Below are 15,028 nucleotides of genomic sequence, written 5' to 3'. Positions count from 1 at the left end.
TTTAAGATTTTAACAGAATACAATCACAGGAAGAAAGACTCATTACATTCCCTGGTTCAGGGGATTTGGGTATGGAATCCTGAGAGTGATTTTTAGAAATTCTGTCTACCATATGTGATCGAGGTAAGTGCCAGGTCCTTAGGAGGTCCTCCTAAGGAGGAATGGAGTCAACTGTCACTTTACTGTGGCAAAGAAAGAGAAAGTATAGATGATCAAAGAGTAGCTGATAAATGGGTCATTTATCATACTTAATTGAATCTAAGCATACATTACTTTTTAAAAATTTTTATGGAAGTATCTCTTACACACACACACACACACACTCTTCCACAAATCAGATATAGATGGCCCAATACTTTTTTACAAACAGTATACATCTGTGGAAACACCATGCAGCTCAAGAATCACAACATCCCAGATGTCATGGGGTTTCTTTCCAGCCACTAACCATTCCCTGTGCTTATATTCCCCTTTCATACACTTAGGGGAACCCCTATCCTGACTTCTAATGCCATAGAGTTCTCTGACCTGGTTTCTGAAATATGAATAAATAAATAAATAAATGAACAATAGGTAGATAGAGTCACACAATATATATTTTTGCCTGGCTTTTTTTGTTCAACATTCTGCCTGTGTGTTGTGGTAGACAGGCTCTAAGATAACGCCCCATGATCTCCCTTTGAGTAGCTTGCCTCTAACTAATAGAACATGAAAACATCGAGGGGATGGTGCTTCTAAGATTAGGTAACAAGCGGTTGTGACTTCCATCTTACTAGCAAACTCTACTTAGCCTTCATAGCTTGTGTGCTTTGATGAAGCAGGCTGCCCTATTGGAGAAGCTCTTGTAGAAAAGTAGTGAGGCTGGTCTCTGGCCAACAGCCAGCAAAAAACTGAGGCCCTCTGTCCAACAGTCTGAGAGGAAGTGAATTCTGCCAACTAGCACATGAACTTGAAAGCTTACCTTTCCCAAGTTGAACCTTCATATGATGTTGGCCCACCAACACCTTCACTGAAGCCTGTAAAAGACCATGAAGCAGAAAGCCCAGCTCAGCTGTGCCCAAATCTCTGTCCCACAGCAGTAGAGATCAGAAATGGGTGTTAATTTTTGCCTCAATTTTGAGGTGATGTGTTACCATCAACAGATACCTAATGGATCTATTTGTGTTGTTGTATATAGTTGTAATTCATTCATTCTCACTCCTTTATAGTAGAATTTGGTAAAACTTTTTTCTGTAATGATCAGACAAGAGATATTTTAGGTGTTCCTGGCCAAAAAGCAAAACTGAAGTTATCATGTAGCTGCTTCTATATAATTTTCACATGTCACAAGATATTCTTTTCCCTCCCAACCACTTAAACATGTAAAAACCATACTTAGCTCATGAACAAGACTCAGAGAGGCAGTATACCATATTGGGTCCATAGGCTATAGTTTGCTAACCCGTCCAGTATGGGGTGGTTTATTTAAACCATAATTCATTAATCTATTGTTGATGAACATGTGGGCTGTTTCCAGTTTGTAGCCATGACAAATAATGTAGCCACGAACATTCCTGTATAGGTCTTTTGGAAACATGTATACATCTGACTGCTACCTACACTCACAAGGGAACTGCTACGTCACGGAATAAGCATTATTTAGCTTAATATGCCAAATGGCTTTCCAAAGTGGTTGTATCGATTTGTCCCCCACCAGCAGGACTCACAAGTCCTTGCTGCTCCCCAGTCTTGCCAAGAGTTGGTATTTTCTGTCTTTTCCTTTTGGCGATTCTAATGAGAACTGTTTCATCCTATCCCCAGGTGATCAGCCAGAATTGAAAGCCCCCAACTTAACTTCTCCTTATCCTTTATTAGGTTAAGCCATGTGATACTGCTCTATTTCTACATTTAAAAAAAATTCAATATTGGCTATTTCTTATGGCTAAACTAATATTTCCTTCACATCTCATTTACATTTATACTAAAAATGAAATTCAAACTAGAATGCACATCAACTGGGAAGGATCTGAAAGATGTGAACTGAAATAAAGTTTTTAAATTAAAAATGGATTTCAGTGTCTTTTCCATTTTAGTATCACCCAGATCCTAAAAGCTTGAAGACAGACCAATGCTTTTCATTTTCATTGCACATGAAAATCACCTGTGGGTTTTTAAAATTTAAGTGTCCCTAGCCAAACATTCAGAAATCCAGATTCTGTGAGATTAAGATGAGGATAAGAATATGTGTTTGTAAAAGGTTAGTGGACTGAGAAGGTCAAGAATCATCCCTTTGCTGGTCCCTTGGCTTTCTTTTACAAATGTTTTATCTAGGGAAAGACTTCTATGAGAGGGGATAGAAAGCACCTGGATTTCAGTTCCTTCCAGATGGTTATGAATTAGATTGGAAAAATTATTTTATCCATGGCAAATACCCATTGTGTCTCACTGAGCAGGTCTCAGGCTACTGTGCCAAGGATGGAAGTTTGGGTTTGATTTGCACACAGCTCTATGGACACACAGTTAAAATATCACCGATGGCATTTAATAGTTACACACAGGTATTTTTAAAAGCACCCAGACACAGCCATATTACCCAATCATAGTAGGATGAGGCACATACTTAGTGACCAGAAAAACAGTGGTGCACATACACACTCAAAATTATTTTTTTTTTTTTAAATTTATGACCGGGACAAAATCTAAGTGGTTGTCTTTATGGGAAGAATCAAATCTTTGTACTTCCTTATTTTCCAGAGTAGTTCTTATAAATATATACATTTTGGGGTCGGGGATAGATATAGATATAGATACACACACATACATGCAAGGAGGTAGAAGAACTGGGTGCAAACTGGAAGTGGCGCCATTCGAATTTCCAAGCTCGAAGCCTTTAAAAGACTTACTACAGCCCTGAGTCAGATTTTTCGTCCAAGATCATCCCCTTAGCTCTATCAGCCATAACGCCAATTGCATTTCCGCGTGCAAGGAAAAAAAAAAAAAAAGTTTGGGAACTTCCATTTTTATCAGTGTTTACCAGCTCTGGAATTCTATTGCCTTCCACGTGATTCTTTCCCCTGTCTGCCTACAGCACCCCCAATGCCTGGAGTTAGGACACAGGGTTGAAAGAACACGCGCCTTCTTAGGCGCTGTTAATGATTAGGCCCTATCACAGACCGCCAATGGGCTTCCAGGCCAAAGGAGCTGAAAGCCTCCTCGTTGGGAAGCAAGACAGCTTTCCATCATCAGACAGACATCCTCAGGTGGGATCCGGTTCCTAGGTTTGGTTCCTAACAACCCCTTGAGGATGATGCCCGTTCGGGATTCTTAAGCCATCGCCCACCCATTTTAGGTGTTTATCCACCTGCACCACCTGGCCGGTCAGAGGACCGCTCTATCACCTGGCGGCATTCTCTGGAACTCCGAGAATCCCAGGGCGCCGAGGGAACAACTTTCTACCGCACCTTGTGCAGCGGCTCTCTGGAGGGAACCACAGCCAGCGGGTGGCTCTGCTCTCCTCACTAAATGGTTAGCCAAACAGCCGGCGAATAAGGCCAGACGATCCCACCACAGACGCCGCCGCCTCCAGCCCCCAGCACAAGCCCTACCTGGTGCTTACCCGCTTGCAACTGCCAGCGAAGAGCTCAATCTCGGGTCTCTACTCAGCGCCGAACGAAGCCCAGCGCAGGGCAGCTTGGGAAATGTAGTCCCGGCCACGTCCCGGGGTCGCCGGCTTCGCCCACGCGGCCCCCCGAGGAGGGATTATTCTACCCGAGCCGGCTGCAGCCAGAGGTGCAGTCCAAGTGTGGAGAAGGGGCCGTCCCCCGAGGGGGATTCGGGGTGCTCTCCCGGGTCGGAGGGAGGGAGGGAACTACACTTCCCAGTCCGCCCTGCGCGGAGCCGGAGCCGGCAGCCTCGCTTTGCGTGACCGCGGCAGGTTGGTCCTAGAGCAGATGAGCGCAGAATATTTAGGCGAGAGCGCGAGGAGGGGGGAGCGCGGGGCAGGAGGAGTATCTCGGCCGAGAAAATTATGCATGCGTTAGGGAAGCTCTGAGAGAATGGCTGTGGAAGGTAAGGGACGCTTGGGCATTTTAAGCTCCCTCTTACCCCGCGCACCCCGATACACACATCCCTGATGAATCCCGGGGAACGTGGGGAGGAGAGGAAAGAGGGTGGTGGCGAGCGGGCCCTTTCTTCCCACACCTCTTGGCACTCACCTGAGCCACGGAAGGCCAGTAGGCGCTTTCTTCAGTTGCTTTGGAAAGACATGTAGTTGCGCAGGACTTTGGGGTTGGAGGCGAAGAGGACCCCTAATGCGACACGGTGTACTGGAAATGGGGGGAAAGCCGAAGAGACCGGCATGAGGTCTCAGCCCCGAGGTGCCCCTTTCGCTGTCCCCGTTCACTGGAGGCGGCTGGGTGGCCACGGGGCTGGGGATACTCGTTTTGCCCCCCACACGTGGTAGAGGACCCCGGCCAGGTGCCTCATCGGGAAGCATGGTCTTCGATTGGGTCCAGGACCCCTGTCGTGCGCGCCCGGCAGCGGAGGCAGCAGATGTACTCAGAGGGTGGAGGTGACCCTACACCTGCCTCTGTTTATACGACCATCCCAGGGTTAGCAAAGTTTACAGAAAAGAAATGGAATCCGCCAGGAATTAAAAAGAACCACCAGTCCCTTCCATGTGGGTGAATCCTTTTCTTCCAAGACCACCTTCCTCTCTTCTAATATAATTTTAGCCTCTGGCTTTGCAGTTTTGGCTCTATAATACTGTCTCCTCTGAACCTCCTGGGGGAAAGCAGGGGCAGGAGGTTTGTGAGGGATCCCAAGTTTTCCTTTCAGATTCTTGTTCCCTTGTAACAGAGACTTTTTTTTTGTGGAGGGTAGTTTATGGGGGGGGGGGCGGAAATATGCGGGCCAGATGTGTTTGCGGCGTAAATTAGAGGTCAAACTGCGCCTGAATAATAAAATGCAATAATCCTGGGACTGAAGGAGAACCTACAGTTCCCCCCAGAGTTATGGCTCCTGAGTGTGGCTCAGGTAAGAGGGGAACTGGGGCAGGAAAAAGAGGGCATGCCTGCCAGCGCATCTGGCTCCTTGCCAAGGGGAAATGAGCCTGTTCCTTGTAGGCTAGAGGCAAGAGGGAACCACAAGGCTTGCTTTCCTCTCTCCTCCCTGCCCCAAGAGAGAGCAACTGAACTACTCCGATTCCTGCTCTCATTATAATTACTTAACCATCTGAAGTAGTAACAACCCAGTATTTCTGTTCAGTACCTTAACTCAAACTGTTGCCTTTGGGCTGAGAGGTTCAGAGCGTCCTAGATGGTTACTTTTAGTTATATTTACATCTATGGTTTTTAAAATGTGTCTGTAACAGACATGGCTTTGAAAAAAAAGACAAAGATGTTTCTAAGTTTTCGCTACTGTGAAAATGTAATATTAAGGTAAGAATCTAGCTTTCTGCATCGTTACAGTTGATGGTAAGTGAAACAAGACTTCAGATGAGTGGAAAAAAGATAAAAAAAGATAAAGTTCATCCTGAGCTTCAGGCCAAAGTTAGGTTAACCTGCGGTACCCCTTCTGCCCACCCTTAAGATGACCTTGATTATCCTCTCTTCTCTGCACTTTTCTGTGTTCCCAAGTGAGAGACACTCCCACTGGTTGCCAGTCCGCGGTGTATTTGAAAACCATTTCCTGTTCAGTGTAAGAAGTATAAAATTAGTCATATTTCTTGTCTGATGGGTTATTATACCAGCAAAGGCAGACCTTGTGAGAAAACAAGAGCTTTGGAATGAAGTACACGTAGACTGCAGAGGCTTCCCCCCCCCCCCCCCCCCCCCCCCCCCCCCCCCCCCCCCCCCCCCCCCCCCCCCCCGCCCCAGAGACTTTTTGGTTCAAGTGCTTGTCTCTGATAAACAGGAGAACCTGAGTTTGGATCACGACGAGGTCTCAACTGCAGGACTGAAGGAAGTTGTTTAAACTTCGGCTGCAGGGAGGATTCTCTAGCTCTGTTTTTGCAAAGGCAGTTTGCTTAGCCTAGATTGGGCACTTCTTGGCTACTCACCTGGTCTTTCAAAAGGCTCAGGAAAACTTCCCAACCCTGTCTCAACCCTTTGTTCCCTCAGCCTTCCCAGCATCTGCCCTAGTCTGTGGGAGGTACCTTCTGCACTAAATGACCTTAGAACGGGTGCTTACACCTATTTTAACATTTCCATACTTAATCTCTCACTAGACTATAAGAGGTGTAAGCCCTTTGGGATTGGGACCTTATACTTTTTGACTTTATATTCCCAGCCCCTAGCACAGTACCTGACCCATAGTATGTTCTCAGTAAATGCTTATGGAATGTATGGGAAATATTTCAAGGCCACTTTTGTAACTGACTCCGTAGGTGTGCATGGGGCTTTCTTAGGAGCCCATGTGCTGGAAAATAAGGGGCTTCGGAGAGATTTGAAGGTAGGGGAGGTTTTTTAAAGGAAGCACCCCTCCAGTTTTTTTGTCCTCATGCTCGAAGAATCTTTTAGAGCAGGAGTTCTCCTCTGCAGGGTAACAGTCCTCTACGTGTGGGATTGGGATATTTTGGGGCTGCTGTTGGTGTTTTTTTTGTCCATGGGCCAGCGATGCTGTATGTCCCTCCATGCATGGCCATCCCATACAAAGTTCATAACCCAAAATCAAGTTAACCAGCGGTGTCCCTAAGTTCGTTAAGAAACACTGATTCAGAGAAGGAATTTGGCTGGAGGAACTGGAATTGGAAATTGGGTACATGTTAAACTAACATCTGAACTTTAGTTTCTGCATCTGGGGAAAAAGGACGCACTACTGATAACTTCCCAGGGATGTTGGGAAGATTTAATGAAGGAGGGGGCTTCTGAGGGAATGCTCCGAACATAGATCCTCAGTAAATGTTTTTGTACTTCCATCCTTCTTAACAAAAAAACAAACAAAAAAATAATAAAAAGAAAAGAAACAAAAACCTTTACTATTTGGCATGTTTTGTATTCTGAATTTTCACTTATTCATACAAGCCTAATTAGCAAAATAGAAGGGTTGTTTTTTTTTTTTTTTTATCATGTGTAACCTGTTTAAGCTTGACCTTATGTTAAGTGTAAAGTGGTAAAAGTGTTAAGAACAAATAGCTCTTTCATTTTGTTAAACCTGTAGCCTTGACTTTAAGATGACAAAGAGGTGCCCTTTGTTTTATGGCTACCCTGGGTTATAGTTTCTTCTCTGAAATTAATTACAGTATATTGTTTCTATTTCCTAGCGTGGTGGTGAGCCATGCCTCCCCTTTACCGGCAGCTGGGCAGCTTAGAGTCATGCTCTCCAGCCCTAGATCCCCTGGTCCCCATTCAGGTTGGGATTATGTTTATATCCATTGTCTTTTAAAAAAAAAAAAACAAAAAAACATTGTATTTTAGTAAATCACTCCAAATAGCTGGGATAATTAGGGCCACTGGAGAGGAGGTAGCATGCAGAAACCACCGAGTAATCCGTTCTCCATGGACAGCTTGTGTAGATGATTGTGTCCATAGGTGATGTTTAACAGAAATGGATTGCATTGTTACACAAGGAGAGGAAAAAAGTGGACTCATCAGGGACCGTGTTGTGTTCATCTCTGTATTTGGGGACTGGTGCTTGGCAGTGATTGTTTCCTGAGTGGAGTATAGATGCCCTGAAGCAAGAGAACCGTATTCCTACTCCTTGTTCACACTTCCTTCTCTTCTTGCTTCATCTTCAGAGCTGCATCAGCAGAGTGGGGTGGACAAACATTGGTGCGTCCTGTTTCTACTCCAGATCTAATAGACTAGTCGCTCTCGTGTGGGATAAAAATGATTTCCAAGTTTGAGCACTCCATCTCCCCAAGGATTTCAAATGGAAGGCAGTGTGCTGTAGATGACAGATCTGCGTTAAGGAATCTGAACTTTCCATCCTAAATGAACACATGGGCTATCAAATGGCCTCGAAGTCACTTAAGGCTCAGGTTTTAGAGGTTTTCCTCCTGTAAAAGAGAAAAATCAAAACAAAACCCTGCCTATCACCAAGATATTGGTGGAGAGGGCAAACGAGCTAGTCACACATAGGAAAGAGAAGACGTTGTCAGTAAAGGCTCTCCACCCCACTTGAATTCAGAACTGAGTCACAGAGACTCATGATGGAATAGGAAAGTGATCTCTCTTTTTTTTTTTTTTTTTTTTTTTAAGATTTTATTTGTCAGAGAGAGAGCATATGTGGGCAGAGCGGCAGGGAGAGGGAGAAGCAGACGCCTTGCTGAGCAGGGAGCCTGATGTGGGGTTCCATCCCAGAACCCTGGGATCATGACCTGAGCCAAAGGTAGCCACTTAACCAACCGAGCCAGCCAGGCGCTCCAAAAGTGTCTTCTTTATTTCAAGACTCCATGGGTTTTTGTTTTTGTTTGTTGTGTCGCTTTGGATTGGATGAGAAAAGCAGACTGGCTAATATAGTTCCCAAGCAGAGCCCCTGCCCCTCCTAGGAGTTGCTGCCTCTGTAACAGCCTGGGGACCGGGGGGACCAAGGGCTCCTCCAGCAGGCAGGTGGATCGCAAAGGGAAGGAGAGGCCGGAGCTGCGGGCGCTTTGTTCCTTTCCCTAGACCTGCATGTCCGTACTTGTCTCCTCTTCTGAACCTAATTACCCATGAGGGAGTGGAGAGAGCCTGGAAGTCTCCACACGGTTTTCCCTCCTGTGAAGCCCGGAGCAAGGAGGGCTCCGAGCTAGCCCACTGGCATTTTTCGAACTACGACTCCTTCTTAAGAACATTGTGTGTGATCCTCTCTGCAACTTGGTGGTCTGGTGCTGTGTGCAGGTAGGCACTGTGCCTTGGGCCGGGCCTGTGGTGGACCCTTCATGAAGCTTGTTGGGTAGATGAGAAGAGAATGAATGGGTAGAGGATGGATGCTTCTGATTCCCTCAGTAGCCCCTTGGACCCCGGAGCGAGCTCCCACCTGTGTTCCCCTGCGGAGTAGGAGCCGAAGAAGCAGTGGGCCTGTAGACCCGTTTCCCTGACGGGCCCTTACCTGAGCATCACAATCTTATCATTGAACTAGCTGCCGCCCCATTCTCTTTCACTTCACTTTTCACCAATGGGTCTTTTTTCTTATTTCTTTATTTACCACCACCTCCCTGCCCCAACTTAATTTTGTCCTCTGGGACACGAGATTGGACTTTCCTGTACCAACAACTTCTGTGAGTCACGTTGTTTTAAGACCTGAGCATGGTGACCAGAAGCCCATCATCGAAAATTCCTGGCCAGTGCGAGAAGCAGGGCCTCAAGCCCTGCCTGCATGCTTTCCGGGGCCGTGGCTCCTGCCACTCCCCTTGCTTCCTGGGGACCTCTCATCCCGTCCACGGAGGGTCTCAGTCCTGCTCTCGCATTGCCTGGCCCAGTCCTATCTTCTGTCTTGCTGTCTGTACTCTTAAGCCAGAAGAAACAAGGGCTGGTGTTCCCAGGGGGAGACCGCATAGCCCTTTGCTGCTATAACTGTGTTCTGTTATGCTGAGTCACGGTACATGCTGTGCTGGCCTGCACGGGAGGGGCAGCACAGGGTGGGAAGCCGGTGCTTGACCTCCAGGAAAGGTTCCATGTTGTGCATTTAACTAGGAGAAGGGTGGGCAATTGCAGACTCTCTTGCTGGCATTCATATAGGTTTTGTATTTCTGTTCAGAGGCAATAGAACACAGCCTGGGTGCAGGGAACTCTACTAGATTTGGGGGTGGGGGAAGTCTAATCAGGAAGGGAGCTTAGCCCTTTCTGTACCTCCCCGTCATCCCTTTGCTGAAGGCGACCAAGAAGCAGGTTAGGTGGAATGATAGAAGTGCTAAGTAGAAGCACAAGCAACCTTACGTGGGAGGTCTGAGAACAAATGGAGCATTTAGTTCTGAGCTGGATGGGAGATGGGTTAGCCTAACCAAGGAAGGAGCGTTCGCATGAGCTTTGGACCAGGATATTGATGGGTGGGGAGTGGCAGAAAGGGCATAAAACTGTGGTGCATGTAGAGTACGTTCTACCTAATGGATTTTTTTTCCCCCAAAGCCCCAGTATTGTGGTTCTTTAGCCCTTTATGGGCAGGAAAGTGAATGAGGATGCTACTAAGTCATTTCTGGTACATTCCTTCTCCTGTGGGCTCTATTATCTGCTTGGCCAAACCTCAGCACTCCCCATAGCCCAGCTGGATCTTGCATGTGGTCCTTCCAAAGGCACAGGAGCAAGCAAGGGAAGCTGCTCTCTTGTAAATCAAGCTGATTTCTCCCCAATTTTCCGAAGTGGAATGTAGCAGCACTCCAAGCTCTGAGCTGGCTCATGAGAGCAAACTTGGCTATATTTAGTCTGGTTTTTCTAAAGTGTGGGTGCAAGAAGCTGCTGGCACAGCTTGCCTCCCCGAGTGAAGAGTACGAAGGGGTGGCAGCTGTTGGGTGACAGGGGCGGCCGCCTGCCTGCCTTCAGACTTTTTCCAAGGGTGCTGAGGCTGGGAGGAGCCAGCTGCCAAGTTCAGCATTTTGCTCTTCGTCTGCCCTTGCTGCTGTGTTTGGTGGTTTTCTGCCCAGGAAACTCCCAGGTCTGCAGTGACTTGATGGATGTTTGTGACCATGGGGTGGGAAGCCTCCGCTATGGTTTACATGAAGAGCTGGGGCCAGGCTCAGGCTGGCTTGTGTCTCCCTATGAGGGCTGGGGCTGTCTTTAAATGGACAAGCTCTGCAGTGAGACTGGGTATGAACCCCAGCTCTGCCGAGGACCTGGGTAATTCACTGAGCAGCTCTGAAACCTTTTCACTTATTACGAAATGGCAATATTAATAGTAATGACCTCCTAGGTACATGGCATTACATTGGAGGGCTGGTTCTGGTAACTGCTCAGTAAACACTTAGAAATTGTTAGACAACATGAAGGCAATGTTGTCTCCTCCCTGCCTTACTTAAAAAGTATCTGAGTCGTTTTCATGGTCTCCTAGTGTAGTGTCTGGTGTTGTAGTAGATGCTCCATGATGGAAGGTAGGTTCTCTGAGTTGGTAAGACCAACAAAATGTCATTAGTAAAATATGAGGCATTCTTACTTTTAATGTATTATTTGATGATCTGATTCCCTGCAGTAATGAGACCGAAGAGGGACGTAAAAGTTATACCAGGAGTATATTCACTAAAAGTTCATCACTTAAATGGTCCCCCCCCCCCCAGAAAAACTTTCTTGCCACTTAACAGCTGCTATTTTATCGGCGGAGCTCTGTAATGGTCTGATAATCCCCGAGCCATACGATAAGTAAATTGCTTTCAAAGCAGAATTTCAGATCTTGCAAAAGAAAATTTCAGGCACTCCATGAAATTGACATTGGGTCAGAGCTGTAGGATTCCATTTGTTTTCCAGAGAAGATCTGGCTGCGTTAGGCCAGATAACCATTAAAGAAGATCATAACCTAAGATGATGATTGATAGGCACCAAAGAACAGTATTAGGATCATCTAAGGATTAAGAAGTTTTTGGTGAATATTGATGCCCTAATATATTTTGGGGAGAAAAAGGGGGTCTATATAAATAAGCTCTAAAGGGTCAAATGTAAAATGAAAAATGTTTTGTTCTGATAGAAATCTTATAGAAGTTACATAACAGACAAATGGATTCTTTTTGTCTAAGAATTAACGCACAGTGAAATCATAATTTAAATTTGGTTAAATAGATTTTAAAAATTCTGTTTCTCCTGAGATAAAACATTTGAACTATTTCAGGGTTTTGAAACTAGAGTCCCTATTTCAAATGTTCTCTTTTGTTCTATATTAGTAAGTTAAGGAATTTAAAATTTGAGTTATTTAGGTATCATTTACATACTTTAGAATGCACCTTTTGTAGCTCTTTGCATTTTGACAAATGTCATGTAGTCAGTCTTAACAGCATTACAATCATATTTAATTCCTACACCCCAAAATGTTTCCTTGTGCCTCTTTCTAGTTACCTTTCACCCACAGCCCCTGACAAGCACTGCCAAGTTCAGTACTTGCACTCCTACCTTTTTCAGAATGTCCTATAAATGATACACTATGTTGACATTCGAGTCCGGCTTCTTTTACTCATGCAATGTACGTGAGGTACACCCTTATTGTTGGACGCTTCCACTCAGTCCTTTTCATTACTTAGTAGTAATCCACTGAATGTACATACCACTGGTTATCCATTCACCAGTTGAAGTACATTTGGGTTGTTTCCAGTTTACATTGAATTTGAAAAACCACTGTAAATAGTTTTGTGTGAACATGCTTCTCTCGTGTAAAGAAGTAGGAGTGAGGTTTTTGAGCCTACAGTAAATGTGTTTTAACTTTATAAGGAACTCCCAAACTGTATTTTAGAGTTGGTATGCCTCAGATGTAATACTGGGCCAGATTTTCCTCAATTTGGATTTTCTCTGTATTGACAAGTCATTGATAATGAGGATCTCACAAAAATAAAGGTATTACATCAAGGGGTAGAGTTTAGGCATTTGGATAGGGTTAGGAAGAAGTAGCTTTCTGGAGGTGGGCTTTTGGTGCCGCCTTTTACAAGAGTATAGTATGGCTTTGGCAAATATACACCCTTGGTTTCGACCTTAGTCCAGATCTCAAGCATGGATATGGCCTAGAAATGCCACTGGCTTTGCATCCAAAAGCAATCTGTTAACAAATTCTCAGGTTACTTACTATAGAAGGAACTTTTCTTAAACCCTGGATGTTGAGTCCTTGTTGTCAAATAAGGAAAGAAACCCAGATGAGGAAAGGCTTACCTTGGAGAAAGGCAAGAGTGTGAGGAGAGGAAAGGGAAGACCATGTTTGGGTCCACAAAGAGGAGCCTGCGTGGATGGAGTAGGGCACAGACTTACCTGTCCCTGCCGGAAGTTGGCCTTATTTGCCAAGGGGAGTCATGAACTCCATTTTGTCAAACCTTAAGTTGGTTGACTGTTTCTAGTGTGGTTGAAATTTTGAGAAGGGCAGGGCCAGAGGCTGGTTTTGCAGCTGTGTGCCATTCTGATTTAGAATTGGGTCTTTCATCAACTATCCCTTTATGTGGTGGGAGCAACGCTTGTTTCACTTGCAAAGACTACATTTTATCTGGTCTCAAACAGGGTGTAAGTCCTGACCACAGAATTGTTTCCAAGCACGAACCATAGTCTTGGAGGTATCCTTTGGATGTTCACACACTAGGATTTCCATTAGGATTTTTCTGCCAGTCCGTGTAACTGTGGCATAGAGTACTTGAATCTGGGATTGCTGCAGAATTCCTGTATGTGTGTGCCTTACATGGGGGTGAAAATGTTGCTAACCTGACTTCAGTAGATGTACATCGCACTTAATTTTTATCTCAAGTTTGTATTGCCCCTTTCATGACCAGTTACTTATAGGTGTAGGAGAGAGCAACCAGTCACCAAAAAGTGGAAGTGGGGTGTCCCAGCTCTTGGCCTTGGTGAGTCAGTAGGTGTGTGTCAGAGTGTCATGGTGCCCAAGCTCTTGCTTTCTCTTTCTCTTTTCTGTTTTCTGAGAACAGTTAGCTTTTTGATGTCAGGATGCTTAATACTTCAGTGTGGATAAACTGGGATTGACCGTTTGTGTTGGAGTTATCGAGGAAGTGTGTGTGGATATAGCATTTATTTCGGTAGCTTGCAATGTTTTTTACGTTCACAAATTTTTTTTTTTAAGATTTTATTTATTTGACAGACCAAGATCACAAGTAGGCAGAGAGGCAGGCAGAGAGAGAGAGGAGGAAGCAGGCTCCCCACTGAGCAGAGAGCCCGATGCGGGGCTCGATCCCAGGACCCTGGGATCATGACTTGAGCTGAAGGCAGAGTCTTCAACCCACTGAGCCACCCAGGCACCCCAACATTCACAAATATTTATCAATCAATTCCTAATGGTTGAGTTTAACAGTCCTCATAATGGCTGGGTAAGACTATGAAAAGCAGGTGTACTGGACCTTGACCTCTTTTTAGGTCTTTCTTTCATGATAACATTTTCCTGGGACACTTCATGACCCCCGCATTCCTAATCCCCTCCCTTGGGTGTGTTGTTGTTGTTTTGGTGAAACAGATGTGGGGCCCCGAATCAAATAGGTGCCCCAAGTCATTCTTACTAAACATATTGGGGAGACACTGAGAGAAGGGCAGGGTTCTTGATTTCCTCTTAGGATCTTAGATTATTAATCCCTTTACAACTCTATGTATAATTTGTGTGTGGACATTATGTGTATTTTTCACTGGGAAAAAGACTGGGGCTTCCACTCTGTTCTCACAGAGGCTAGGGATGAGTAATATAAGCCCTATGAGAACATGCATTTGACTTCTCTGATACATCTTCAGTGCCTACAGCTGTGTCTGACACAACGAAGACACATGATTATTGAGAAAACACGATAGCTAATGTTATTTTGTGCCTACTCTGAGCGAGGTTCTTGGTGTCTGTTCTAAACATCAGTTTTCATAATGCAGGGGGATGGGTGGTTTTCCCATCCAATAGTTGAGGGAATTTAGGTCCAGAGAAGATATGGAATTTCCCCCAGGCCACACAGCTAATTTGTGATAGAACCAGGCTTTGTTGCCAAATTTGCCAGATTTCAGAGTCCTTTTTCACTGTACTATGTTGCTTTCTGGTTCCGTTCTAGTTCAGCAGGTTGGTTCTGGTATACTAGCTCTCTCATAGACATATTGCTAATTTAAGAAAAGGAACCAAAATAAATCATTGCTTATTTGGGCTCTACATAGGGAAAGCTCTGGTTTGGGGTTAGAATCGGTAATGTGTTTATCTTGATCCTGCTTTGCACGGTTTTGCTGCTTCTCTCGTAAGAAGCCCTAGGTCTTCAGGTTTTTATTGTTGATGTTTCGCATGCTGCCTTCCAAGTTCATGTGCATGCCCAGCACAAACTGATGTAAATCTCTCCTTCATCTGGACAGTAAGTATTCACTGTGCACCTCTGATGAGCTCAGCACCATGAATGGCCCTGGTCAATATAGGAATCTAAGGCTGTAAACCTTCCCGTCGTGAGACTTACAGTCTAGAGGCTCGAGGCTGTACTGTGGAAGGTATCCCA

The 15,028-nt window shown here is 45.2% G+C and overlaps 1 protein-coding gene and 1 long non-coding RNA gene across 10 annotated transcripts in view; one reads left to right on the top strand and one right to left on the bottom strand.

The window, feature by feature from the left end:
* LOC101692762 overlaps positions 1–3,881 on the bottom strand; it is a 259,825-nt gene extending 255,944 nt beyond the window's left edge. The window contains exons 1-2 of one of the 4 annotated variants that reach the window (XR_006606147.1): positions 3,585–3,881; positions 962–1,016 (exon numbers count right to left, since the gene is read on the bottom strand). This is a non-coding gene — a long non-coding RNA (uncharacterized LOC101692762). The remainder of the gene's footprint in view (positions 1–961; positions 1,017–3,584) is intronic. The other 3 variants (XR_001178006.2, XR_001178008.2, XR_006606146.1) reach the window with 3 other exon arrangements.
* A 20-nt stretch (positions 3,882–3,901) lies between these two features.
* SAMD12 (sterile alpha motif domain containing 12) overlaps positions 3,902–15,028 on the top strand; it is a 389,251-nt gene continuing 378,124 nt past the window's right edge. For all 6 annotated transcript variants that reach the window (XR_198799.3, XM_004743481.3, XM_004743479.3 and 3 more), the window contains exon 1: positions 3,902–4,047. Coding sequence is in view for 5 of the 6 variants with exons in the window: in XM_004743481.3 (XP_004743538.1) it covers positions 4,035–4,047 (13 nt within the window). In the remaining variant the exon portion in view is untranslated. The remainder of the gene's footprint in view (positions 4,048–15,028) is intronic.

This window comes from Mustela putorius, unplaced genomic scaffold (genome assembly GCF_011764305.1).
Source record: "Mustela putorius furo isolate JIRA1106 unplaced genomic scaffold, ASM1176430v1.1 tig00000228_pilon_pilon_pilon, whole genome shotgun sequence".
Taxonomy (NCBI): Eukaryota; Metazoa; Chordata; class Mammalia; order Carnivora; family Mustelidae; genus Mustela; species Mustela putorius.
Note: the sequence above shows the minus strand (reverse complement) of the source record. Positions and strands in the feature narration are given on the sequence as shown.